The 26,557-nt window shown below is 38.3% G+C and overlaps 1 protein-coding gene across 8 annotated transcripts; it reads right to left on the reverse strand.

Annotated features, from left to right (window-relative positions):
- Nucleotides 1–7,110: 7,110 nt before the first annotated feature.
- CCNJ (cyclin J) lies at nucleotides 7,111–24,930 on the reverse strand. 8 transcript variants are annotated; one of them, XM_032491214.1, is made up of 6 exons: nucleotides 24,793–24,930; nucleotides 24,040–24,149; nucleotides 17,616–17,826; nucleotides 10,965–11,264; nucleotides 10,718–10,841; nucleotides 7,111–10,122 (listed from the first exon to the last, which is right to left on the reverse strand). In XM_032491214.1, exons 2-6 carry the CDS (start codon nucleotides 24,106–24,108, stop codon nucleotides 9,711–9,713), a joined length of 1,116 nt encoding a protein of 371 aa, XP_032347105.1. In that variant the 5' UTR covers nucleotides 24,109–24,149; nucleotides 24,793–24,930; the 3' UTR covers nucleotides 7,111–9,710. The 8 variants fall into 8 exon arrangements, with proteins under 8 accessions (XP_032347105.1, XP_032347104.1, XP_032347102.1 ...); XM_032491213.1 differs by having other exon boundaries at nucleotides 10,718–10,844; XM_032491211.1 differs by having other exon boundaries at nucleotides 10,718–10,877.
- Nucleotides 24,931–26,557: the final 1,627 nt, after the last annotated feature.

Here is a 26,557-nt window from a genome sequence, read left to right on the forward strand (position 1 = left end):
TTATACTGTTATGGAACAAATAGAACGTGCCTTTTGGTTTTTTGTTGGGTTTTTTTTTTAATTGAAGTATAGTCAGTTTACAATGTTGTGTCACTTTCTGGCATACAGCATAATGTTACAGTCGTACATATAAATATATATTCCTTTTCATTATAGGTTACTACAAGATATTTAATATAGTTGCCTGTGCTATACAGTATAAACTTGTTTATCTATTTGATGTATAGTAGTTAGTATCTGCAAATCTCGAACTCCCGTTTTATCCCTTCCCACCCCCTTTCCCCCCCGGTAACCATGAGTTTGTTTTCTATGTCTGTGAGTCTATTTCTGTTTTGTAAATAAGTTCATTTGTGTCTTTTTTTTTTTTTAGATTCCATATATAAGTGATATCATACGGTATTTTTCTTTCTCTTTCTGGCTTACTTCACTTAGAATGACAATCTCCAGGTACATCCATGTTGCTGCAAATGACATTATTTTATTCTTTTTATGGCTGAGTAGTATTCCATTGTGTGTGTGTGTGTGTGTGTGTGTGTGTGTGTGTGTGTGTGTGTGTGTGTGTGTGTGTGTATACACCACGACTTCTTTATCCAGTCATCTGTTGATGGACATTTAGGTTGCTTCCATGTCTTTGCTATTGTAAATAGTGCTGCTATGAACATTTGTGTGCATGTATCTTTTTGAATTAGAGTTCCCTCTGGATATATGCCTAGGAGTGGGATTGCTGGTTCATATGGTAAGTCTATTTTTAGTTTTTTAAGGAATCTCCATACTGTTTTCCCTAATGGCTGTACCAAACTACATTCCTACCAACAGTGGAGGAGGGTTCCCTTTTCTCCACACCGTCTCCAGCATTTATTGTTTGTGGAATTTTTAATGATGACCCTTCTGACTGATGTGAGGTGATACTTCATGGTAGCTTTCATTTACATTTCTCTGATAATTAGCAATATTGAGCGTTTTTTCATGTGCCTGTTGGCCATTTGTATGTCTTCATTAGAGAACTGCTTCTTTAGGTCTTCTGCCTACTTTTGGATTGGGTTGTTTGTTTTTTTTAATTATGAAGTTGTATTAGCTGTTTATAGATTCTGGAAATTAACCCCTTGTCAGTGTCATCTTTTGCAAATATCTCCTCTCATTCTGTAGGTTGTCTTTTTGTTTTGTTTATAGTCTCCTTTGCTGTGCAAAAGCTTATAAGTTTAATTAGGTCCCATTTGTTTATTTTTGCTTTTATTTATATTGCCTGGGTAGACTGCCCTAGAAGAACATTGCTAAGATTCATATCAGAAAATGTTTTGCCTATGTTTTCTTTTAGGAGATTTCTAGTGTCTTGTCTTATGTTTAAGTCTTTAAGCCATTTTGAGTTTATTTTTGTGTATGATGTGAGGGAGTGTTCTAACTTCATTGATTTACATGTGGCTGTTCAGTTTTCCCAACACCGCTTGTTGAAGAGGCTGTTTTTTCTCCACTATATATATTCTTGCCTCCTTTGTTGAAGATTAATTGACCATAGGTGTATGGGTTTATTTCTGGGTTCTCTATTATGTTCCATTGACCCATATATCTGTTTTTGTGACAATTCTACACTGTTTTGATTACTGTAGCTCTGTAGTATTGTCTGAAGTCTGAAAGGGTATTTCCTCCAGCTTCATTCTTTTTCTTCATTGCTGTGGCAATTCTGGGTTTTTTGTGATTCTGTATAAATTTTAGGATTATTTGTTCTAGTTCTATGAAAAATGTCCTGGGTAATTTGATAAGGATTGCATTAAATCTATAAATTGCTTTAGACAGTATGGCCATCTTAACAATATTAATTATTTCAATCCAAGAGCATAGGATACCTTTCCATTTCTTTAAGTCATCTTTAATTTCCTTAATCAGTGTTTTGTAGTTCTCCATGTGTCTTTCACCTCCTTGGTGAGGCTTATTCCTAGGTATTTTATTTTTTGATGCAATTTTAGAAGGGATTGTTTCTTTTCTGATATTCCATTGTTAGTGTAAAGAAATGCGACTGTTTTCTGTAAGTTAATCTTGTATCCTGCTACCTTGCTGGATTCTTTTATCAGCTCTCATAGTGTTTGTGCAGAGCTTTTTGGGTTTTCTATATGTAGTATCATATCATCTGCATATAGTGACAATTTTACCTCTGCTCTTCCAATTTGGATCCCTTTTATTTCTTTTTCTTTTCTGATTGCTATCACTAGGGCTTCCAATACTGTGTTGAATAGAAGTTGTGATGGTGGGCATCCTTGTCTTGTGCCAGATTTTAGCAGGAAGGCTTTCAACTTTTCACTGTTGAGTATTATGTTGGCTATGGGTTTGTCATAAATAGCTTTTATTATGTTGAGATACATTCTCTCTACACCCACTTTGGTAGGAGTTTTTATCATAAATGGGTGTTCAATATTAACATATGCTTTTCCTGCATCTATTGAGATAATAATGTGATTTTTGTCCTTTCTTTTGTTAATGTGGTGTATCACATTGATTGACTCCTGTATGTTGAACCATCCTTGTGTCCCTGGGATGAATCCAACTTGATCATAGTGTATGATCTTTTCTATGTGTTGTTGGAGTCTGTTTGCTAGTATTTTGTTGAGAATTTTTGCATCTGTGTTCATCAGTGATTTTGGCCTGTAATTTTCTTTTTTGATAGTGTTTTTGTCTGGTTTTGGTATCAGGGTGATAGTGGCTTCATAGAATAAGTTTGGGAGTGTTCCCTCCTCTTCAGTCTTTTGGAAGCATTTGAGAAGGATCATTCTGAGTTCTTTTTTGTTTGGTAGAATTCCCCAGGGAAACCATCATCTGGTCCTGGACTTTTGTTTGCAGGGAGGTTTTTCATTGCTGATTCTATTTCACTTCTAGTGATCAGTCTGTTCTAATTAACTATTTCTTCTTGATTCAGTTTTGGTGGACCGTCTGTTTCTAGACACTTGTCCATTTCTTCTAGGTTGTCCAATTTGTTGCCATATAGTTGTTCATAGTATTCTCTTATGGTTTTTTGTATTTTTGTGGTGTTGGTTGTAATTTCTCCATTTTCCTTTCTGATTTTGTGTGTTTTCTTTTCTTCTTGGTGAGCCTGGCCGGAGAATTGTCGATATTGTTTACTCTTTCATAAAACCAGCTCTTAGTTTGACTTTTTTCTATTGTTTTTTAAATCTCTTTTATTTATTTCCTGTGTAATCTTTATTGTTTCTTTCCTTCTGCTAACTTTAGGCTTTCTTTGTTCTTTTTCAAGTTATTTTGGGTGGCTTTTATTAGGCTGTTTATTTGAGATTGTTCTTATTTTTTGAGGAAAGCCTGTTTTGCTGTGAATTTGCCTTTTAGGACTGCTTTTGCTGCATCCTGTAAGTTTTGTGTGGTTGTGTTTTCATTGACATTTGTCTCATGCTGTTTTTAAATTTCTTCTTTGATTTCATTGTTGACCCTTTGGTTTTTAAGTAGCGTGTTATTTAATCTCCTTGCTGTCGGGCATTTTTTTCTCATCCCCCCCCCCCCCGCCAGTTTCATGCCATTGTGGTCAGAGAAGACGCTTGAAATAATTTCTGTCCTCTTAAATTTGTTGAGGCTTCTTTTGTGTCTGCGTCTGTGGTATACCCTAGATGTTCCATGTGCATGTAAAAAAATGTAAATTGTTTTGGGAGGATGTAATGTCCTAAAAATATCAACTAAGTGTTACTATTCTGTTGTGTCATTTATTATCTCCATTGCCTTGTTGATTTTCTGTCTGGAATATCTATCTAATGATGTTAGTGGAGTGTTAAAGTCTCCTACTATTATTGTGTTCCCATCAATTTCTCCCTTTTTGTCTGTTAGTATTTGTTTTATATATTTAGGTGTTCCTATATTGGGTGCATATATGTTAACAAGTGTAATATCCTCTTCTTGTATTGCTCTTTTTATCATTAAATAGCGTCCCTCTTTATCTTTGTTTATAGCCTTTGTTTTAAAGGTCTTTTTGGGAACTTTTGCAGTTTGGAAACCATGGATTTTGCTTTTTGGAGGTGAACTGCAGATTAGTTGGCAGCCAGCAAAGCAACCAGTCAAGGTATTCTCATCTTAGACACCTAGGTGGGTTAAAGAAAAGCAATCCCAGTTGTCTAAGGCCTCTTCTGAAGACTGAGAGTTTTGCTTTGGCCTGGATGACAGGATCTGTCCTATCCATCTTAGTTATGCCAGGTCTGTACCATTTCCTTTCTCAGAATTTCTCAATATATGTCAATTAAATCTATCACAATATGTTATTAAGATTTTCTATATCTTATTTTTTAAATTACTAATCTCTGATGGACCGAAAGAGATGAATTAGTTTCCTGCTGTGTTTTTTTATTTTTCCTTTTATCTTTCATAGTTTTTACTTAATATTGTTGCAAGGTTATCTGACCCACAGATATTCGTAACTGTTCATTTTTACTGTGAATTGGAACCGTTAGCATTACAGAGTGCACCCTCCCCACCTTTTTTTCTAGGTCTGGTTTAATTTGGGCCTGAATCCAGCCAGATCTGTTATTAAGATGTTGCTTTTTGTTTTTTTCTAGCATCTCTTTCCTCTTCCTCCTTTATTCAACCATTCATTTTGTTTTTATCGTAGAACTTTCATATAGCATCAATTTGAGCTTTGCTTTGTGATTCAGTCTGAAATTTTTTTAATAGTTGAGTTTAGCTCATTTATTAATTTGATAGGTTGAGTCTTAGTTGTTATATTATTTTGTTAATACATTCTGTATTTAGACCTTTTAAAATATTTTACTGTATATATTCCTTGCTTTGTTTTCTGTGTGTATTTCTTTTGAAATTAGGAAGGTTTGTATTTTTGTTCCCATGGTTATTCACCTTTGTAATATCCTGATTGTATAATGCCCTCAATTCTCTATTTAGCCAGATTTTCAGTAGCTGTAATTCTCTTCTCTAAGTGATGATAGATTAACAAGCTAGACGTCATTAAATTTAAAAACTTCTGCTCTGCAAAAAGACAATGTCAAGAGACTGAGAAGACAAGCCATATACTGGGAGAAGATATTTGCAAAATACATCTAGTAAAAGATTGCTCTCTAAAATATAAATAGAACTCTTAAATCAACAGTAAGTAAAGAACCTGATTTAAAAATGGGCTAAAGGCCTTAAAAGACACTTCACCAAAGATTATACAGATGTCAAATAAGAATATGAAAAGATGCTCCACATCTTTTGTCATCAGAGAAATGCAAATTGAAACAACATTGGATACCACTACACACCTCTTAGAATGACCAAAATTCAGAACATTGGTAACACCAAATGGTGGTGAGGATGTGGAGCAACAGAACTCTCATTCATTGGTGGTAGGATTGCAAAATGGTACAGACACTTTGGAGGACAGTTTGGTAGTTTCTTACAAAACTAAACAAACTCTAAGATCCAGCAGTCTCATTCCTTGGAGCTAGAAACTTATGTCCACAATAAAACCTTCACATGGATGTTTATAGCAGCTCATTCATAATTTCTGAAACTTGGAAGCAACCAAGATATCCTTCAGTAGGTGAATGGATAAGTAACTGTGATCCACTCAGACAATGGAATATTATTCAGCACTAAAAAGACCTATCAAGCCATGAAAAGATGTGAAGGAAATTTAAATACATTTTACTAAGTGAAAGAAGCCAATCTGAAAAGGCTACATACTGTATGATTTCAATTATATGACATCCTGGAAAAGGCTAAACTATTGAGACAGTAAAAAGATGAGTAGTTGCCATGGAGTAGGGAGTGGGGATGGCATGAGGAAGGATGAATATGTGGAACACAGAGGACCTTTAGCAGTGAAAATAGATGGATACATGTCATTATACACTTATAATTGTGTGCCACTGCACATTTATACCTTTATAATGGTGGTATAGAATATGCACCACCAAGAGTTAACCATGATGTAAACTTTGGACTCTGGATGATAATGATGTGTCAGTGTAGGTTCATCAGTTTTAACATGTACCCTCTGGTGGGTGATGTTGATAATCAGGGAGGCTGTGCACGTGTGGGGGAAGGGAGAAATCCTTTTACCTTTTTCTTAGTTTTGCTGTGAACCCAAAACTACTCTAAAAAGTCATAAATTTAATTAAAAAAAGGTAGGGTAGGTAGGAGTAGGGTTATAGTAGGTATCCTTCCCATAGGAAGCAGAGCCTGATCTTATGCTTTCAACTGACTGTATTTGTTAATTTTAATTTTTTTTAATCTAAGAGATTTTAAAATGAAAGTTAAAGAGATACCTTAACCAAGATAATTTTAAACTGAGTTCCAGACTATAAGCATTCTAACAGCTTCAAGTGTGCTACACATATGGAGTTAAATGTAAGCTGCTTGAGGCCAGGGAGGTAAGTCTATCACTATGCACTTGAGAAGGCCAGTTATTGAATTTAAACCTGTCACACAGGGCTTAGAATCACATCAGTGTAAATCTTCTTGCCCTGGTTTGAAATACTTGTTGCTCTTTTTCTTAAATTCAGCTTTTAAGAACGGTATGTATTACCTGACTGTCTTGACGGCTGTTGCTAAACCCTGGCAATGTGCCAGAAAAAGTGACAATACACAGAACTAATTTTAGAGAGATTTATAAGGGGTAAATTCCTAACCCACATGTACAAACCTGTTAAAAATTTTACTCTTCAAAACAAATTCTGCCAAATTTTAAGTTGAATTAAATGAACAGACCATTTTTATTCACTGTTGACCCTGTTCCCTCTCACACCCTCGATCAATTCTGTGTCCCTACTTTTCCTTGAGATGACTTCAGGATTATTGTTTAATACTTATTCCTTGAGATGACTCCATTATTGTTTAATTATAAGCTGCAGTTGCTAACATACTAACAACTGATTTTAAGCTCAGAAGGCAAAAAAAAAAAAAAAAAAAAAAAAAAAGCTGTGTCCAATATAATTTTGTCGGCTCTGGTGCTCAGTAGGGAATACATAATGAAGGGACAAATGTTTCCCACCACTACGGTTATAGTCTCCATCTGGATGGCTTTACTTAGTAAGTATAATTATGATTCCAAGTCTGACTTACATGGTGACGTGGTTTAAAGAAACTGCAGATATATATCAGATTTATATTTAAAACAAAACATCAAAACCATTTTACTGAAAACTAGTTTTATTTTAAAATTAAGTGCATAGCACTCATCTAATTCCACTGGTGTAGACTTTAGCACCATACTCACTATTTGCAATTAATGTCGTAACACAGATACTTTTTGGTTTGCAGTCTGTACTTGAGTAGTGTTTATTTAGTGGACTTTGGTAAAGCCCTTTTTATACATATCATTAATTTTTTCACAGTACACTTTTAATGATGGTCCGGTAATCTCAAAAAACAAAAACAAAAACCTACTTTAAAGACTAATCAATAAATTAAACAAAACAAAACCCACACAGCTAGCAGTTGTGAGTTGTATTGAAACCTAATAATGTTTTAAAAATAGTTCTGGTTTTCCAACCACCCCATCCCACCCCACCCTGGGTATGCAGCAATAGTAACCAATTATTTATTTTATTCCACCCACTCCAAAAAAATTTCATCCAGTGTTCTTTAGCTTTTTAAATATAAATTGGGAAAGTGTTATTACAAGGTTTTTTAAAAGGCATATTCTTCTATAACAAGAATGACATTTAAACCAATCAGTAAAAGCATTTGACAAGACATTAAATTACCATAGGCACCAGTTGTTGTTTCAAGTTGGGATCTTTATCCCAATATCTTACATTCATAATAGTATTATTGAGGTAGTTAAAATACTGAAAATTGGACTCCAGGTTGCTAGGTTCTGAATGTGAAAGTGAAAAATACATTTTCTTTTGAACCCACTTTCCCCCAAATTCAAGTTCTCTTGAGGTAAGAACTACCAAAATCCAATTAGCAGCCTTCTATAGAGAAAGTGATGACACTTTCAGAAAACAATTTTCATGTTTGAAAACTGCCATGAGTGAGTGTTCTTACCTGAGTGGTTTTTTGTTTTACCTACCATACTAATAAATCCACATCATGCCCTATGTACTCTAATTATAAAAGTTACCTTTTAAGGAAAGGACATTCTCTAAGAATTCACGCTGGCAGAAGCCACCCACCCACATTCATCTACTGGAGCCATCTGGATCAATCCATTACTGTGTTGAGTCCCTTCCCTTCCTAACAGAAGCCATTGGCTTGATTACTGAGACTCCTGCTGCATACCCACAACATCTTTATAATAAGTTTGTCCTCAATGCATATTGTGACAGTCACACACCTGCCATGCAGTTTCCCTTCTATTCAAGTGCTATCTTTTAAAAAAAAACACAAAAAGACACACCTTACTAATTTTTAAATCAGAAAGCTTCCCTCCACCAAATCTCTCTTCTCCCACAGATAAGAGCACAGTGTGTACAGTTTCAGTTATTACAATGAGTTTTTCCTTTTTAAGTTCATTCCCTCCAAACTCTTAACCCCCAAATTGCCCTTGCTGTAGTGACTTCTTATTGCTGTCTTCACTACCAATACGGTGAACTATCCCAGGGCAGTGCTGGGGCCAGTCTAATGAAAGCCACCTTTGCCTGCTCACACTGACTGGCTAGATTCAAAGGTTGCTTATAAAACCTGTCTTCCACATAGCAAAGTGCTGCTCTAGCACAACCTGAGAACTACCCTGGCCACATTCCACTTCAAAATAAACCTACAGGACTTCATTCTGGTACTGATAGTTTACAGTTATGCCTTCCCTTGAAAAAACTTTTTTAGAGTAATTTCAAATCTCAGTATAAATCATTGATTGCACTGAGAAATGCAAAACCTGTATGTGTATTATGAATGATAGGAACGACCACTTCATTCTAAGCTACAGTTATGTTCTCGTTTGAAAACACATTCTAGCAGGAGTATTTTAACCTTTGTTATTAAGGTAGTTCATACACTAACATTCCCAAAGCATGTTGCATTACAGTTAAGTGTTTCCAAGTAGTACAAATTCCCTGAGTTAAGTGTGTTTTAATTCTAAAGATTTGAGGTTGATCACTTAGGGAAAAAACAAGAACAAAAAGTTATGACCATGATTTTAAGAGATCTACTCCACCCTTGATTTTAGTACATGAATCCAGATACCTACACTATCTGTGATAGGAAGTTATATAGAATATCTAAAAAAAATTTTAACTGCACAGACTGGTATAGCATAGCAATTCATGAGTTTAAACTTAGTCAAAATTCATTTATAGATCAAAAATATAACTCAAAACTGCAGAATAAAAAAAAAGGACCTCTTCAAAAATTAATACTGTAACTTTCCTTCATAAAAAGACTTGTTTGGCAAGTCCACAGATAAACATTAGTCTCTGACATATAAGCCAACATTAGGCCCAGAGCCCACCACAGGTCAAGTCTAGAAATGGCAAATTGGAGTCTGTCCAAATTTTCTGTTGTGTTGAATATTTTTGAAATATTTGGACCATCAGTTGGGGCTTTAAAATTTGTGATACAGAGATTTGTTTTAACAGGATCTGACATACACAGAGTTTGCAGTATTAGCTTAGTCCTCCCAGATATTCACGGTACACTGGAAGGGAAATTTAATCTTCCTGGTGGTGGTATCTGAAGAGTTCTGATGCAATTTGGATCCCTTTCCTTTTGAAGAGAAGTTTACAAAAAGCTTGCCCCAGAGCTTCAAGTCACAAACAGTCTGGATCAGGTCTTACCTTCGCATAAAATCACCTTTCAAAGCAGGGAGTAATGCAAGGGTAATGTTCATTTATCTGGTAACTCCGGTTATAAGAAACATTCAGACAGGGCTTAACTTCTACTGGTATTGCTAGTGACATGCCAACACCAGTCTGCACGTGCCCAAGGCCCTGAACACTAGTTTGGAAGCCAGCAGGACATGTCTGTAGTGTGTAAGATGAGGTGTGTGTGGTAGATACAATCTGCTGACAGCTTGGTTGTTCTGATACAGGATGGCGATACTGCAGTGAGGTCTGATGCGTCTGATGGAGATACTGAGGTTGCTGAAAGTGAACTGCCCGAGAGGGCTGGGAGGCTGTCTGGAACACACTCAGTTGTGCTGACTGAGGTCCTGCCTGTCCTCTCTGTTTGTTTGCTTCTTTCACATCATTATCATGAGCGCTACAACATGGAGAAAGGAAACGGTTCATATGTTACTTAAGAAGAATCTGCAAGAAAGTCATGCACCACCCTGAACTCCTTAATAGGTGACTCTGAGGATTGCCCCACTGCCCAGGTAGCAGCCACTGCAACTGTAATTTCAACAACAGAAAGCTCTAACACTTAGCCTTCTAAGAGTTCCTTTTCTCAGTACAAAAATTAAGAACTGGCTGCTGGTAGCTTTGAGGGCTATGTCCAGCTTGGGAGCTGTATCTACAATAAGCACCTAAATATGACTACCACTTTGATGATATCCTGGTAGTTCCATAATTCAAAGATGGGGAAACAGGGAAGGGGGCAAGATTTGCCTGGATGATCTCATAGTTACAGGTTCATACAAGAGCAGCTCCTTCCTTATTATGAGCCCAGAGTCATACTAGCAATGATAACCTCTAACTAGGTAACAGCCAAAAGGAACTCCCCTTCCACCAAGCACTGCTCAGACAGGGGCTTGCTCACCCTAAAAGCTCTAGGCCTTTGAGATGTTGTTCCTAGGGCCCCTTACACATGAAGAATGTTAATAAGAAATTATAAACACAAGAACAAAGAAGCTTACATTAATAGCCGTTCAATGCACTGCACTAAGAAATCCCAGGAATAAGCAGTAAGACGATGCAGTCTTGTAGGCCACGTTGGAGAAAGACGAAGTATAATCCTTGAAGAAGCCACACATGCTGCAGCTACTAAAGAAGGTGCATAATTTAGAAAGGCATAATCTGTGGAGACATCAAAAATGAACCTAAGCAACAGAATACCCAAGTCACAATCTCACAAGTCACTTTCTGGCATCCACAACGACTCACCTTGCAAAGATACTTCCAGGAAGTAATCTGCGTACTTGGCCATATAGAGTTTAGTTTTTTCTAAGCAAATCATTGGCCAGCCATCATGAAGATCTGTTTCATGTACTGCTTCAGAGAGATAATACTCAATGAAATGGGCAGCTGTTGGAAGGCAGAGGTTCCACTGAAAGGTTTCTAATAATAACAGTTCCATATGTAGCAAATTTTGTTTTGTTAATACTAGGTTCATATTAGTCATACAACCCAGGCTGTTGAGCTGCTCCAGCTTAGGCACACTATCTTCTTTTTCTTCAAATTTACCTTATAAGCAAAGGGAAAATAAGAGCAGGAGAGAGAAAATGTTAGGCAAGTGATCAATGTAAGTCTAGTCACTTAAATGGGATCTGCTGTCTTAGTACAAAGATTTAGATACAAAGAATTTCTCCCCCCTACTGTGGGCTCATACAACTGTGCCAGAACTCTATGGTTGTCATATTTGCATGTTTTCTCTCCTAGTGTCTCTGTCCCCAACACTTCACTCTCCCCTAAAAAAAAAAAAAAAAAAGGAACATGTAAACATTTTGATCTATGTCCTATTGTGTAATGAAAATAGTCCTATGTGCCAATGAAAAAATAACTCCCTCTTATCTTACCAGTTGAATCTTTTCAGGAAATTTCTTTTTGGAGGCAGGTGGTAGTTGGTAGAAGAAAATAATTTTAGAATGGAAGAAAGTTTAAAGAATTTAATGTCACAGAGTTATCTGAAATCAAAAATAGCTAAACTTCAAGTGTTTCATCTCATCATATTTTCAGCATAGTCTCAATTCCAGAGAGAGATGAATAGATTAAAGGAAAAAAACTGGGTGAACACAAGTGTTCTCTTTCTGCAAAAAAACCTATCCCTCCTCTTCTGAATTCAAAATAAAAACCTAGCCAAGCCTGTTAAAAAAGGGGGACGATATTTTATAACCACTTTCATGTCCCATTACTCAAAGCAGAACAGAAGATGCTCTGATGGCTGAACTTCATTTTTCGAAGGCATTAACTTCTTTTCAGGAAATACTCATCCATATGTACACCTGAGGAGTAAAACGCCCTCTCCAGCCCCCAAATAATTTTTCTATAGATTATGTACCATCTTACACTTTAATTTCCAAGCAAGCACTTTACTATATAAACCATTCATTTTAGGTATATCTAAAATTTATGGCTGGAGAAAATTCAAACTATCAGGTACTATTATGATTTTCCAAATGCAGCAACAGAACCCGAGAGTTGTCTTTAAGTCTCTTTGGGTTGTTGTTCCACTTACACTTGTTAAAAACTACAGTTTTTAGAATAGGTTATATATTACTATATTAAAACTTTTGTTTTACTATTTTGATAACTATTTCAATATATTTGGCTTCTTCAGAAATCTTATTTTAATTATCCATTTAAAAACTTTTTTGGAGAAGAATCAGAAAGACTGCCAAAGCCGAGGAAACCAAACAAGTTTCTCTGTGAAGTTTCTCTTCCAGAAGGGATGGGTTTACACTACATGCTGAAGTTGCTACAACAAATGTTAGTGGCTAGGATCACTGAGCCCAGAAGCTCAGTGTATTCGGAGCCGGTGAGGCTTGTTCAAGTTGGCTTGCCTTAGGGGCTGGGGTAAAAAGCACTGCTGACTATCCTGGTCTTCGCTTAGGAAGGGGGAACTGGGGTAGAAGGTTCTATGCCAGGAGGTTCTAAGCTCATGACTTTAAGAAGAGTCTAAGCCCAAAGAAGCTTAGAATTTCACTCCTGCACCAGAAATTTTGAAATTCTTTTGATCTAAACCACTCTTAGTTAAGTATTGCTGCAGGTAGGAGTTGATCCAATAAACTTACATAATCCAGACTTTTCTGGATAGCCCTTCCCAATTCAAATCACATAAAGATGAATTTCACAAGTTTTGCCAATAGCATTTATTAGCTGAAAGCACTCAAGAGGTCTTAACGATAGTCATCCAGCAACATCACTGCATAAAGATACATAAGAGAGGAACACACTGTTCTTAGTATAACCGAATGGAATTCTTCAGAAGGAGAATGACCTAGGAATTCAGTTCAGTCCCTCTGGATGAATCATTAAGGCTTTCAAAATGCCCTGCGTTTGTGTAGCAGCAGCAATACTGGCAGTAAACTTCAAAGGAATATTGTAAAAATTAATGAGTTTATTTATGTCATGCTTGAAGTTCCTTAGAAGAAATTAATATACTGCAGGAAACTGTTTAATTCAAGGATCAAGAATGTTTCATATTATCTCCTTGAAACTTTCAACACAGAAAACAAAATTGCATATGACCAATTTTGCAGCTCAAAGTAGCAAAGTTGGCCAGTTCATTTAAGGTCAATTAAACTGAGCCAAACCAAAAATGGAAGCCAAAAGGAAGGCTTACGTTTGAATTCCCAAATCTGTGCTTTTAGACCAAAGTACTACACCAGGTTATATGGGGACAACAACTTCCAGAATAGACAGACTTCTATATTATTAAGCATCCATTGGGTTTCTATATTTATAAAGTATTTGGCTATTAAAAGTGTGAAAGCCTTTGCATCTTGATTTGCAAAGTTAAAAATAACCTGCATACTGCATAAATAACCATACTTGGGATTTTAATTCAGGTTTAAGTTTTTTTTGAACCTTTATATATAGTGATATAAATACTCAGATACATGGATATTAAAGGATTTCAAAACATGTGACAGCATCAATGAGTACCTGCATTTATATCCAGTTTTTACTGTGCTGAATGCCATGTGCGTAACTATTTTACATCTACTTATCTGTAATACCATATACAGATCACAAAGATCAGTTTCTTCAATTGAAAGGAAATACCAGAAGCCATGTGATTATATTGATAAAGGCCCCAAACAGGAAATAAGGGCACAGGAAATTCACATCTGCTTCCCAGAAAATAAAGAATTAGAGACCACAGAAACAAAACATCAGGTTGTCTTTCCTTTATAGGAAATGTTCAGATCAGCTATGGAAACCAGCATATTTTCAAAGCCAGCAGTGAGTTGCAGGTATGGTAATAGGGCATGGATTAGATGTCACTTTGGGCTCTGCCAACCCACATTCTAGTCTTTTATTACTAAGTAGGAAAAAAGTCATCCTTAACTATTTACCAAGAACTCTCACAAATTTGTAAGACTATCAGTCTAACAGAAAAGCAGGTAAGAAACTGGAAGAGATAATTCATATGGGAAAAAAGGTGCTATTCACACTACACATTAAGATATAAATCACATCATCTGTGAAATACAATTTTTCACCCATCAGAAAGTAAAAAGCTTTGTCAACCCACCATTGGTGAGCAAGGAGAAATAAGCACTTGTCACAAATTTTTTCTATTAAAAGCCTATAATCTCACTTTTGGCTTCATCTTGACTCCAAGATCTTTTCTTAGTTACACAATACCTTGAGCAAATTTTCAAAAGCCTTATGTCCAAGACTGCTTACACGTTCTCCGTAAGTTCAATGCTGAACACAGAAGCCAAGAGAAGCCAAGGTATACATGTTAAAGAGTTGGAAAAGTAACCTGAGACACAAGAGTTGCTGAAATTCACATTGCTGACAAAAGATTCAAATCTATTATGTATATAGATTTCCTGTAATCCCTGCTCCAAACACTACACACCACTCCCCACTCAGAGATAATCTGTAGGCTTTCTTCCTACCTCTAGTAGTGTATATACTCAGACAGCTGGATATGTGTTAGTCCCTGGAACTTACATGCTGTGCTCCATTTTTAGCCAAACTACCAACAGCCTTCCAACCTACTTAATAACTGAAATCCAGCTGTCACCTAGTCCTGTCAGCTGTAAGCTGTTCTTTACTTTTATATAACAAGCTACCCATCCCAAAGCAGGGTGCAGCTGGGGGAGGGGGACATCCAGAGTTCAATCATTCTTTGAGGACAGAGGCATTATTTATATAAAGTTTATGATAACTAATTAGAGAGCTGACATTGGAATCCAAATGTAAGAAGAGTCTAAGAATGTAAGAAACACTAGAATGAACTCCATAAATTTAAAACAGACATGAGATAATGAAAACAAGCTATCAGTGTATATGCTTCCTAAGCACTTCTGTTGTAGTAAAGTTAGACTGGAAGGAGGAGGGATTGCAGTGGGCCACTAAGGGCCATGTTCTTTGATTCCTCACCCTAGTGTAGAGCTGATGAACTCTGACCACTGCCTGCTTGGGAGGAGCTGAGACCCTGGGGATAGCTGTCTCACACCTTCCTACTCTCCAGTGGAAAAGGAACAATGAAAAAGCAATTCTCTGAGGGAAAAAGGGGTGGTGAAGGGGTCAGCAGAACAAAAGGAGGAAGTATCTGACTCAGCTATAGGTGATAAACAATTCACATCTCAACCACAGCAATACAAATCCCAAAGCCGAGTTCCTGGAAAATGAGCCAAAAGTAACTACATATTACCACATAGATCAAATCAAATAATCTTCAATAAAATAAGTTGATCATGACCTTAAGCTAACAGTAACAGATAATTTAAAACCAAGAACAACTGAGAACTCCATTCCAACCAACCTAAGATGGTGTACAAATAAAGTGTCCCTTCCCCAAACTGGAAACTGCAGAAACTTGGCACCAATGCCAAGCACTATGTGGTGGCCAGAATTCTTATTAGATTATTCAACTTGAGTTCTCAAGTGAACTTTGGTAATGATATGTACTTTATGAATATCTTTTATAACCCCCAAGTCATTTAGTAAGTTACTTGTAAATTTTAGGCACAAATATAAGTCAGTTTATGAACTGACTATTCACCATTCATAATTTCAGAGTCCACAGGCACAGACCAAGTGGGGCTTGGTAGAAGTAAAAGGACAGTGATGGCCATGGCAAGCAAAAAATCATTTTTCATGCTCTCTAGTTTTTAAAATAACCTAACTTGCATGTTTGATCTCCAGTGTCTCTGTACTATAAACTCATCCTGTAATAAACTAACATTTGATAGGATAACAAGAAGCCATTCCATATGGATTCTCATACATCTGACTTGTCCAGTATGGGTTTTTCCAATCCCATGAAAACTGTTAAACCACAAAGGGCTTCATAGCCAGTGGTGAAACACATGCAGAATTATACACATGACTGCTTATGAGGATGAAACCTTAATTAAAGGTTAATTGTAAATGTACAAGCATTACCTCTCTGGCTTTCTGGGTGGTGGGGAGAGGTGCAGGTGATGTGTCTGGACCGGAGAGGACAACAGATTAAAGGAGAAATGTAGATGTTTAGAAAATAGTATTCTGGTAAGAATTTGGCTCTAGTTACATGGGGACAGGGTTGGAAAATAAAACTAGAAAGCTGGCTGGGTCCAGATGAAAGGTTCTAAGTGTTACATTAAGGAGTTTCCACTTCAACCCACCCGCAGTGGGAAGTCATCACTGGGGCTGTGTTTATATATATTCAGCCTGGTCCACAAAGGATTTGAAATAACTTACAAAAAGACCTTCAAGGAGATAAAATAAGGAGGTGATCAGCTCAAAAGAAAAATAAGGGCTCAAAAGAAAATCTAAGAGATTAGAACCAGAAATGATACCACATAGGCCTGCATTTGGTTTTAGGTTTATTTGCGTCAAAGAGCAAAAGTGTTTTAGAAAGAACTCTGGTGGCAGGGCAGAGGGGGGCATGTTCCTTGGCAGCCACAGTGGATCCCAAATCAAGTGGGGGTTAGAGGTGAAGGCAGTCAATAGTTCTACCTGTTACTTTAAGTGGGACTTAAACTTTTATTGTAATGACATGAATAATATAAAAACTACATAATGGATTCAACTTCAATATCAAATACTATCTGTTCACATTACTAAGAAGAAAAACTCATTTCAGTACCTTTACTCACCCTCTTTCTCTTTAGTCACGGTTCTAACAAACAATGAAATGAGTTCCAGGAAGATGTTAAGACAGAGAGGCACCAAAAAGCCCATTATCAGATTCTGCCTTACAGATTACTATATAGTTGTGCCTACTGCAAAAACAGACATTTTCACATTTGTAGCAATTGCATGTTCATTAAGCCAACTCATTACATAGTAGCAGAAGGTATTCTAACAACACAAGAATATGGTACCTCTTAGACAGAGTTTCTCAACCTAAGCTCCACTGACACTTTGGGCAAGAGAATTCTTTGTTGTTGGGGGTTGTCCTATGCACTGCAGATGTTTAGCTTTCTCCCAGGCTGTGGCAGCAACCTAAACTGTCTCCACACATTGCCAAGGATCCCCTGTGGGGCACAGCTGCCCGTGGTTGAGAACTACTGCTTTAAGGCCTTGGTTCTCAACTGGAAACGTACATCAGAATCACCTTTGTAACTTTTAAAAACATCCAGGTCCCATGATGTAGATTCGGAGTCAGTAGATCTGGAGTGGCCTAGACATCTGTATCAGAATATTCAGGATGTAGGGCTCAGGCACTTGTGTTTTTACAAGACTCTAGAGCCACTTTTTAATGCCTGGTTTAGAATTAATATGCCAAAAAGAAGCACTTTCAACATAAACTTTCTGATACTAGTAAACTGGAATGAATGGAATTTGGTGATGTTTCACTGCGTTCTACATAAATTTATGTTATTAAGAACAATGGAAATCTTCACTCGTGTAGATCAGACTCATACTTACTTGCTAGAAGCAGACAGGAAAGTGCAACTAAATGCAGCTGCTGGATAGAGATGTCATACCGATCCATAAACAGGTCCAGCAAATAGACAGCAAGATGTCGAGCAGAAGGGCAGAGTGTGAAACGATTACTCACAATGGCAATCAAGTCAGCAAAATACCTTCTGAGACTTAGTTGAGGGGACTGGCCTTTATAGGAAGGCAATTTCAGCTCCTAAATCAAGAGGAACAACATTTAGTCTAAGATAGCCTGTAGGAGAAGTATCCCCACAATGCAAAGACAACACTTTTCCCTCAATATATTGATTCAAGTGCCTAAAACACACTTTCCTCAAGTGAAACACAAAAATGAGTGGAAAGATAATGAATGGCATTTAAAATTTAAAGCCAAACTTTTCTCCTTATTCTTAACCACATCTGATGTGACTGCTTAAAGGTGTGTCTTGCATTATAGAATAAATACATTCTAGCAAGATTTTTAAATAAGGGAATCTTGTTTTCCTACCAGGTGTTTTCAGAAAAAAACATCATCACCAAAATATCAACCATACACACACCCCCTCCAAGAAGCTAAAAGCTTTTGGTTAAGGTAACAGATAAATGGATATGGTCCTTGTATGATGCACACTATATTATATTTGCAGGGATGTGGAAGGTAGAGACTAGTATTCATCCACTAGTTTCTTCTAATCATGTTTCTCTTTCAGTAACTTAATGATCTCTCCTTTGCCATCATCTTTTCATACATCTAAAATTTTCCCATCGTCACTGTTCAATCTCGGAATTATCTGAGCTCTTTTTTTTTTAATTAGGAAATTTCTGTACTACTAAAATATTTCAAGAATATAGAGAAAGAGGGAGGAGGGTATAGCTCAGTGGTAGAGTGCAAGCTTAGCATGCACAAGGTCCTGGGTTCAATCCCCAGTACCTCCATCAAAAGTAAATAAGTAAACCTAATTATCTCCTCCCACAAAAAAAAAAAAAAAAAAAGATCAAAAAAAAAAAAAAAGAATATAGGGAAAGATGGAAAGGTTCTAAATTTGTTTTATGAGTTCAGCATAATACCACCCTAAACCCAACAGGTATCACAATGGAAGGAAGTAACAAGATTGTGACCCCGAAAGCATAGGCCAAAAAAAAAAAAAAAAGAAAAAAGAAATTAGACTTCATCAAAATGAAAACTTTTGTGCATCAAAGGACACTCTCAATAGAGTGAAAAGGCAACCCACTGAACAGGAGAAAATGTATGCAAATCATATGTCTGGTAAGGTGTATTCAAAGGACTTGAATAAACATTTCTCCAAAGAAGATATACAAATGGCTGATAAGCACTACAAAGATTCTCAACATCATTAATCATTCAGGAAATGCAAATCAAAACCATTATGAGATACCAGTTCATACCAATTAGAACTGCTATTGTTAAAAAACTTCAAAAAAACGAAACCTGGAAAACAGAAACTAACAAATGTTGACAAAGATGTAGAGAAATTGGAACCGTTCTGTATTGGTAGGAATGTAAAATTGTGTAGACACTGTGAAGAACAGTATTTCAATTTCTCAAAAAAAAATTAAAAGTAGAATCACTATATGATCCAGCAATTAAGTTAAAGTAGGGACTCAAAAAAACAGGTATTTGTACATCCATATTCATAGCAGCATTATCTACAATAGCTAAAATTGGAAACAACCCAAGTGTCCATCAACAAATGAACTGATAAACCAAATGCAGTATATACATACAATAGAATATTATTCAGCCTTTATAAGGAATGAAATTCTGATATATGCTACAACATAGATGATTAAGTCATCTAGAGAGGATTTAAAGTATATGTAAGGATGTGTGTAGGATACATGCAAATACTACTCCGTTTGGAGACAAGCATCCTCAGATTTCAGTACCCACAGGGGTCCTGGACACAGCAATGACTATATAGTGTTTTACTTACCAGATTATATTTTATTAACTTTTGCTTATGCTATCAAGAGTGGATATAGGAACTCATATAAATGTTTCGTCAGATTGCAAGTGACAAAACTTTACGGTGGGCAATGAGGTAATACTAATTTTTGAAAATGCAGACTACAAATACCCTCTAATCTATCAACACTAAGCCTAGGACCCTACTAGGCCTATACCCTACATATAAGGAGGTCCTTTGCAGCACTGTTTTTAATAGCAAAATGGTGGAACAAAAAAATCTTAATGTCAAAAACCTGGATGGCTCTCCAGAGAATTATGTTGAGTGGATAAGGCCAATCCCAAAAGGTTTACATACTGTATAATTCCATTTATGTAACATCCTTGAAATCACAAAATTAAAAATAAAAAACAGATTAGTGGTTGCCAGAGGTTAAGGGGGGACATGAGAATGGGAGGGAAGAAGATATGCCTATAAAAGGGTAACATGAGAGATCTTTGTGGTGATAAATATACAAAAAATGTCCTGGATCTTGACTGTATCAATGTCAATTCTGTCCCGTTGTGATCACTGTACTATAGTTTTGCAAGACATTACCACCGGGAGAAACTGTGAAGGTAAAGGGTACAGGGGATCTCATGCTATCATTTCTTAAAGTTGCATGTGAACCTATAATTATCTCAAAATAAAAGGTGTAATTTAAAAAAAGCTTGGTATCTCTCAACAGGGAACTGATGAAATGAACTATGGGACATGGATTCAATGGGGATATTAAAATAATGGACAGTAGACCTATGTGTTGATATGGAAAATTTTGATAAACTGAATGAGATTGGGGTGGAAGGAAGGTACAGAACAATAAATATATATTTATGACCTCTTATATCAACAACAAAAAAATTATATTTGTAGATAAACTAATTTATTGGGTATCTTTTCAGGAAAAATAATGCTGGTAACCTTGGGGAATAAGGGAACAGTGAGGGTTGGGGAAAGCTCATTTTAAACCTGATACTATCCAAAATTTTTAAAAACCATATGCATGTATCACTTTAAAAAATATGTATTAGTGAGAGTTATTTGGGAGATGCACTAATGGGCCATTTTGTGTTTTTAATGTTTGTATAAGTAAGAAAAGCATCAAAAATTACTACTGAAGAAAAAACATTGGTTTAGGCTTGCTTAACTCTTTGAAGAGAAAAATACTAATTTCTCCAAATAAAGGGAACATGTTGATTTTTCATGCAGGCTCTAGAGTTTTTCTTTTCTACCATTTCTGTAGATCTTTACAATGGTGCAGATGAGTTTCAGTTTCAAACTTCACCTTTCTTTACTGTCATCATGTAAGATTTATTGAGCACCTTCCACGTAGGAGACACTGTGCTAACCCAAGTGGTAAAAGCTGGAAAACAGTTTAAAGCCTCTTTCTAGCAAGTGAACCAAAATACAGAGATTATCACACTATAAGGTAGTAATCACGGGGTATTACAGGAACACTGTGGAGAGAGATCTAACCCAGCTCAGGGGGTGAGATGCTGGGAAAAAAACAAAGCCAGGGTAGGCTTTCTGTAAAAGAGGCCTAAACAAGGTCTAAAAGACTCACTGGGAAACACAGGTGGAAGACACTGGTGGACTTTATTTTTAACTATATTAACTTTGCTAAATGAAGACAAAACAAAGGTAAGAACGCCAATCTCCATCACTAGGAATTTTTAACAATGTGTCCAATACATTCTCTTTATATTAATTTAAATTAAAGTACAAGGGCTTATCAAATGACTGTCAGATTTAGTTATTTTTGTCCAGGTACTGCAGTTATATGCATGAGAAAATGACCTATGCTTCTCTCAGCTTACAAATTTTTTTCTAATGTCTATTCCTGATCCCCTAGAATTGAACATTCTTGTTTCCCTCCGCTTCTTAGGATCCCATAGGACCAAAGCACAAAAGACCTAAACATATCTCCAGTCTCAGGTCCTCATCAACTCACCACCCCAAATGCCATCCCCTTCCCAGAATGGTTTAAATGTCCAGCCATGATGGAAACAAAGGCACGGAAGGAGTAACTGTGTGAGATATTTTCTTGATGTTTCTCACAAAGTTTGCATTGTTCCCCTCTGCTATAAAGCCTCCTGAAAATACTTCCCCAAGCATCCTAAGACACTAATGTACACAGCAAAACAATGAGAAGAAAGAGAAGAAGACAGAGGGTATAAGAGGACAGCTGCTCTGTAGGTTTCTTTAGTGGGGGCGGGCAGGGGGTAATTATATTTTACAAAAACAGTACAGCTGGCATTGGGGGTTGAAGAGGATTTTCATTTGTTGCAATTTTTACTCTTCCCTAGCAGATGCACTGCTGGTCATACCAATTATTCCTCTATAAACCTTGGGTCTAAACATAGAACACCTTCCATTGTGCCTGAATGGCAGCTGCCCAAAGGAAGACCTAAATTCAGAAGCTCTGAATTATAAGATTAGGCTCCATAAAGGCAGGGATCACGTCTGTCTCATTCACTGTTACCATTCTAACATCTGGCATAGCACCCTGTATATTGTAGGCATGCAAATATGTTGAGTAAATAAATAAGCATATGACTACCCAACTAAATCACCTAATTAATAGACTGGAATTAACATGCATTCTCTTTGAGAACAGTTCATTTCAACTTTCCTTGACTTCAGTGTACTACAAGGTCTCTACAGTTCCACAGGTTCAAGTTTTACTGATTAACAATTTTTTAATAAAGTGTGGCCACTGTGTCAAATCACAAGAATGTGGCTTACACAATATTTAAAGATAAAATAAAGACAACCCACGGTAACATGCCACACCACGGGTAGCTCAAGACAACTTTCAGTGGCATTCTTTCAGACCCCACACTATCTCATCCTCTGATAGTCTGTACGTAACTTTAATACAGGTTGTGTCTTATTCCTTGGATTCTCTTCAGAGCCTAATATCCCAAAACATTCAATAAATCTACTTGAGAAAAAAAAAATCCACTTCCACCCACTTCCAACCTCAACTGACAAAATTAATTCAGGCAATCACTCAGAATTAAAATTACACACAAAATATAAGAATCAAAAACCATGGAAATCACCAAGAAAAATATTTTGTCTCATGTCATTAAAAAATACATGTATTATTAACATCAAATATTAATTTCACCACATGCCAGAGGGATAAAGAGTTGACACTTAGAAAATAAGAACATTTAAAACTGAAAGACAACATATGAAAAAAAATCAAAAGTATCTGGACAATTTTCAAAGTGGAAAACCTGCAACTCTTCTTAACATTCCAAAGAACCATTCCACAGTTGAGACTTTTCTGTGGTACAAACAACCTCTTAGAGGGCTGAGGTGTATTTAGTATGTCCAAGAGACTAATAAGCAGCATTTAGAAATCTCAAACTTCAGAAAAGAATACAACTGTAACAATTTAAGTCAGAATTAGGTTTTCTAATCTACATAACCTGGTTAAAAAACAACAACAACAAAAACAAGATACAAGTACATTATCATCCTAAGATCTCTCAACTCCAACAGTCAGCAGCCTTTTTATTAAAGAGTCAGGTGTTTTGCCTCTTTCTCACTTTCTAAACGTAATTTCACCATGGACAGAGGTAGCCATTCACTGAGTCAAGTTAGAGTTTATTTTGGATCTGGTCTCTTCTGGTTATCAAAGATGCAGAGCTGACATTACACTGAGATGTGACAAAGGAGTAAAATTGTTACTTATGAGCAACAATACACAGACTTTGCATTTTGCCAGTATATTTTTTCCCCAGTATCTTTAAAATATACTAGGTCTACTCCCTGCCTTTGATATTAGCTTACTAACTCCTATCTTAAGGCTTTCTGAACATCCCCCAATCTTGGGGTTTCAAGGGTAGAGAATAACAAGTTACCACTTTCTTAGTGCCTACTATATGCCAAGCACTTTCTGAGCACATGTATAGTATTACCTCATTTATGGGGCAATCTTCACAATCGCCCCATGAAGTACGTTCTATTATTAATCATTTCACAGATGAGGAAATTGGGAAACAGAAAATTAAGTAATTTGTCCAATGTCTCACAGCAAGTTAGTGGAAAGACCAGGGCATTTATTTTTGTACAAAAGTGACATAAGCTGCACGCAACAGCAATTATAGAATAAAGGAGGACTGCTCTGCCCAATAAAACGCTAGCACACGTATCTTTTTAAATACAGTATCAAATCTATGTTCCACCTGTTAACTAGAACATCAGAACGTCCCTTCACACTTTCCCTCTCCCACTAACTACGCCCCACCCGCCTCATTTAAGTTTCAGGTTCTTCTGATACAACCCAGGGGAAAAGCCAAGAAGTTAATTAACCTTGAGCAAATAAGCAAACTCGCCTTTTCTGGTCTGGAAACTTGTGGTTCAAGACCCTGAACGGGCTTTCCAAGGGGCCGAGATTCATACCAACTGGCGTAAGACACCGAATGGAAAGGTCGGGGCATCAGGGTTACCTTGTACCGAAGAGCTTGATGGATATCGGCAGCCAGCTGTCCCCGCCACCACTGCCCCTCCAGCTCCATGGGACCGGGCGGCGCGCCTGGCCAGACGCGGCAACTTCAGTCTGTAAGACACACCCCAGACGCGGTCACTGCCAGCTCCCTCCACGCGACCCTCCGCGCCACCCCCCCCCCCAGGGGTGTGACCTCAGGCCACCCTGAGTGGCTGTTCATCTTGCTGTCCTAAAAGCAGCGCCGACCCAAACCAATTCCCTGACGCTGCTCCTAAGGCCGAGCCACCCAGTCCGCAAGAGCCTGCTGGTTTCGAGAACTGCCAGACCGGTGCCGGGCGAAAGGGGACCAACTTAGACCCGATTTCCCAAGGCGCAGACCCAGGCGCGTGCTCGGGAAAGCTGGACGGGAGGCTCGGCTTCGGGCTCCACGGGTCCCGGTTCGAATTCTCTCCTGAGGAGCGGAGACTTGACATGGGTCACAGCCTCCCTGAGGTAAAAACCTTTCGCCGAAAACCTGGAGACGAACGCCCGCCCGGCTCCGGGTCCCCGCTGCAGACGGCCGGGCGCGCGCTCCTCCCTGAGAGCCTCCCCACGGCCCGGCCGGGCCCAGCGCGCACTCGGGCCGCCGCCTCCCCGTCCTGAGGAGCGCACGGGATCGCGCGGCCCCAGAAAGGCTAACAAAAGGCCGGGCCGGGAGGGTCCGGTGCCCCGCGCCCAGCCCAGGCCTGCCGGTTCCCACGGCGGCCTCCCTTACCCGGAACCGCGGCCCTCACAGGCCCAGCCCCGCCGGCGTGCGGGGAACGCCGGCCCCGCTCATGCCGCGGACAGTCGGCCGCAAAGAGCCAGCCTCAGCTCAGGCCCAGGGCCGGGGCGCTCGCGCCGCCCATTGTTAAAGGACCGGCAGGCGGCTCCGCGTACAAAGCCAGCGCGGGGGCACATGCGCCCCGCCACTGCCAATCTCGTCTCGCGATACAGCCGGGTCACCCCCGCGCCGGCCAATCGGCGGCCCGGCCGGGCCCAGGTGCAGCACCCGGCCGCGGCTTGCGGGCCCCGGCGGGCCCCGGCGGCAGCCCTAAAGGGCCCGGCGCGGCCCTGCGCTTCTGGGTGCCCGAGAGCCCCGATACCACCTACTGCGAAGAGGGCCCGAGGTGCGGGCAGAGGTCGGAAGAGAGCGCTGGAGAAATTATAATGCTCATCATCATTCCTTTGGCCAATTCGCTCATGCTGCTCACCTGCCGAGAACCTTCAACGGCTCCCCGATGCCCGACGAGGAAAGTTCCGATCCCTCAGTTTGGCGTTTAAAATTCTTCTAGGCATGGATTCAATCGGCCTCATCTCACATTGCAACAGCCCCATACATCCGAGGGGCTGCCAGTGGGATTATCAGTCCCCTCATAAGTGCTTTCTCCGTTTCCGCAGCCCCTAAAGCACTTTATCTGTGAAATTCTGCTGTCCTTTAAATGCCTCCTCAAAACCTATTCCTTCTTCTGAAAACCTAATTAATCTCTTTCTCCTTATTTTCTTTACTGTAGAAATTCCCAGAAGCTTTGAGTGAAGGGAGTTAAGATTACCTTTAGTAACCTAGCTCGTCAAATCTGTAGTGGATGTATTTTACTATCTGTGGTCATAAATCACGAAACTACAAAACTGAAAACACTCCGAAGTCAATTAAGGTGATGGAAGACCTGAAATGTGATTAGCAGAAAGAAATGCGATCAATTGTACTTTAACCTGTTTTGTAGACTATCACAAAAGTAGATGATCAGTCCCGTTCAGTGATCCTCATGTCTGAGAATGTAAATCAACCCCTTTAAGTATTAAAAAAAAAAATAAATCATGGAACCCAAACCTTTTCACTCAGAATCCTCTGTCCCAGAAGATGCATGATAAAGATCTACTATTAAGTGATGAATATGTTGCAATGAATCTGAGTTTTACTTATTGCAATGACATCTTCATACATGATCCACAGCTACAAATATGTATGTGAACCCTGTGACACAATGCTTATGCTCAGGAGAGCAAAGCTGCAGGAACCAATGTCAAGGCAAGGAAAACTCAGCAGCAGAAGTTGGCAGGGCCCAGTTTAGCCCAACATTGTCCCAGGAGAGGCTGCCTTAGCCTATATTAGTTCCTTAGGGAGGTGAGCTAAAAGCCCCATGCCATTTATAAGGGAATTTAAATAGTACCTATCTCCTCAGGTTCCAATTCATGTGCACTAAGCAACTTTATGACAATAATTTGGCTTCCCAATAACTTAAATGTCCAGGGCCTATTTAAGAACCCTTTCAGAAAAATGGGTCACAGACTGTAATCATCACTTTAACAAGTAGGTGTCTCTAATGGATTCTACTTTGAAGATGTTATTCACTGGGAGATAATTGTTCAGAAATCATTCTCACTATTTTCTGGATTTGCCTCATAACATGATGAAAGGATTTTAGTGTTCATTCATGTGTGTGTGTGTGAGAGAGAGAGAGAGAGAATATATATATATATAATTTGCCCGATATGTCTTA

The sequence above is a fragment of the Camelus ferus genome, chromosome 11 (assembly GCF_009834535.1).
Source record: "Camelus ferus isolate YT-003-E chromosome 11, BCGSAC_Cfer_1.0, whole genome shotgun sequence".
NCBI classification, from domain to species: Eukaryota; Metazoa; Chordata; class Mammalia; order Artiodactyla; family Camelidae; genus Camelus; species Camelus ferus.

Excerpts from the sequence above, each read along its gene's own strand:
- CCNJ (XM_032491208.1), bottom strand. The coding sequence starts at position 24,108 with ATGGAGCTGGAGGGGCAGTGGTGGCGGGGACAGCTGGCTGCCGATATC. Across the intron at positions 10,878-10,964 it reads CCTGGAAGTATCTTTGCAAG|ATTATGCCTTTCTAAATTAT; the intron begins GTGAGTCGTTGT and ends ATGTCTCCACAG. Across the intron at positions 10,123-10,717 it reads TGCATTGAACGGCTATTAAT|CGCTCATGATAATGATGTGA; the intron begins GTAAGCTTCTTT and ends TCCATGTTGTAG.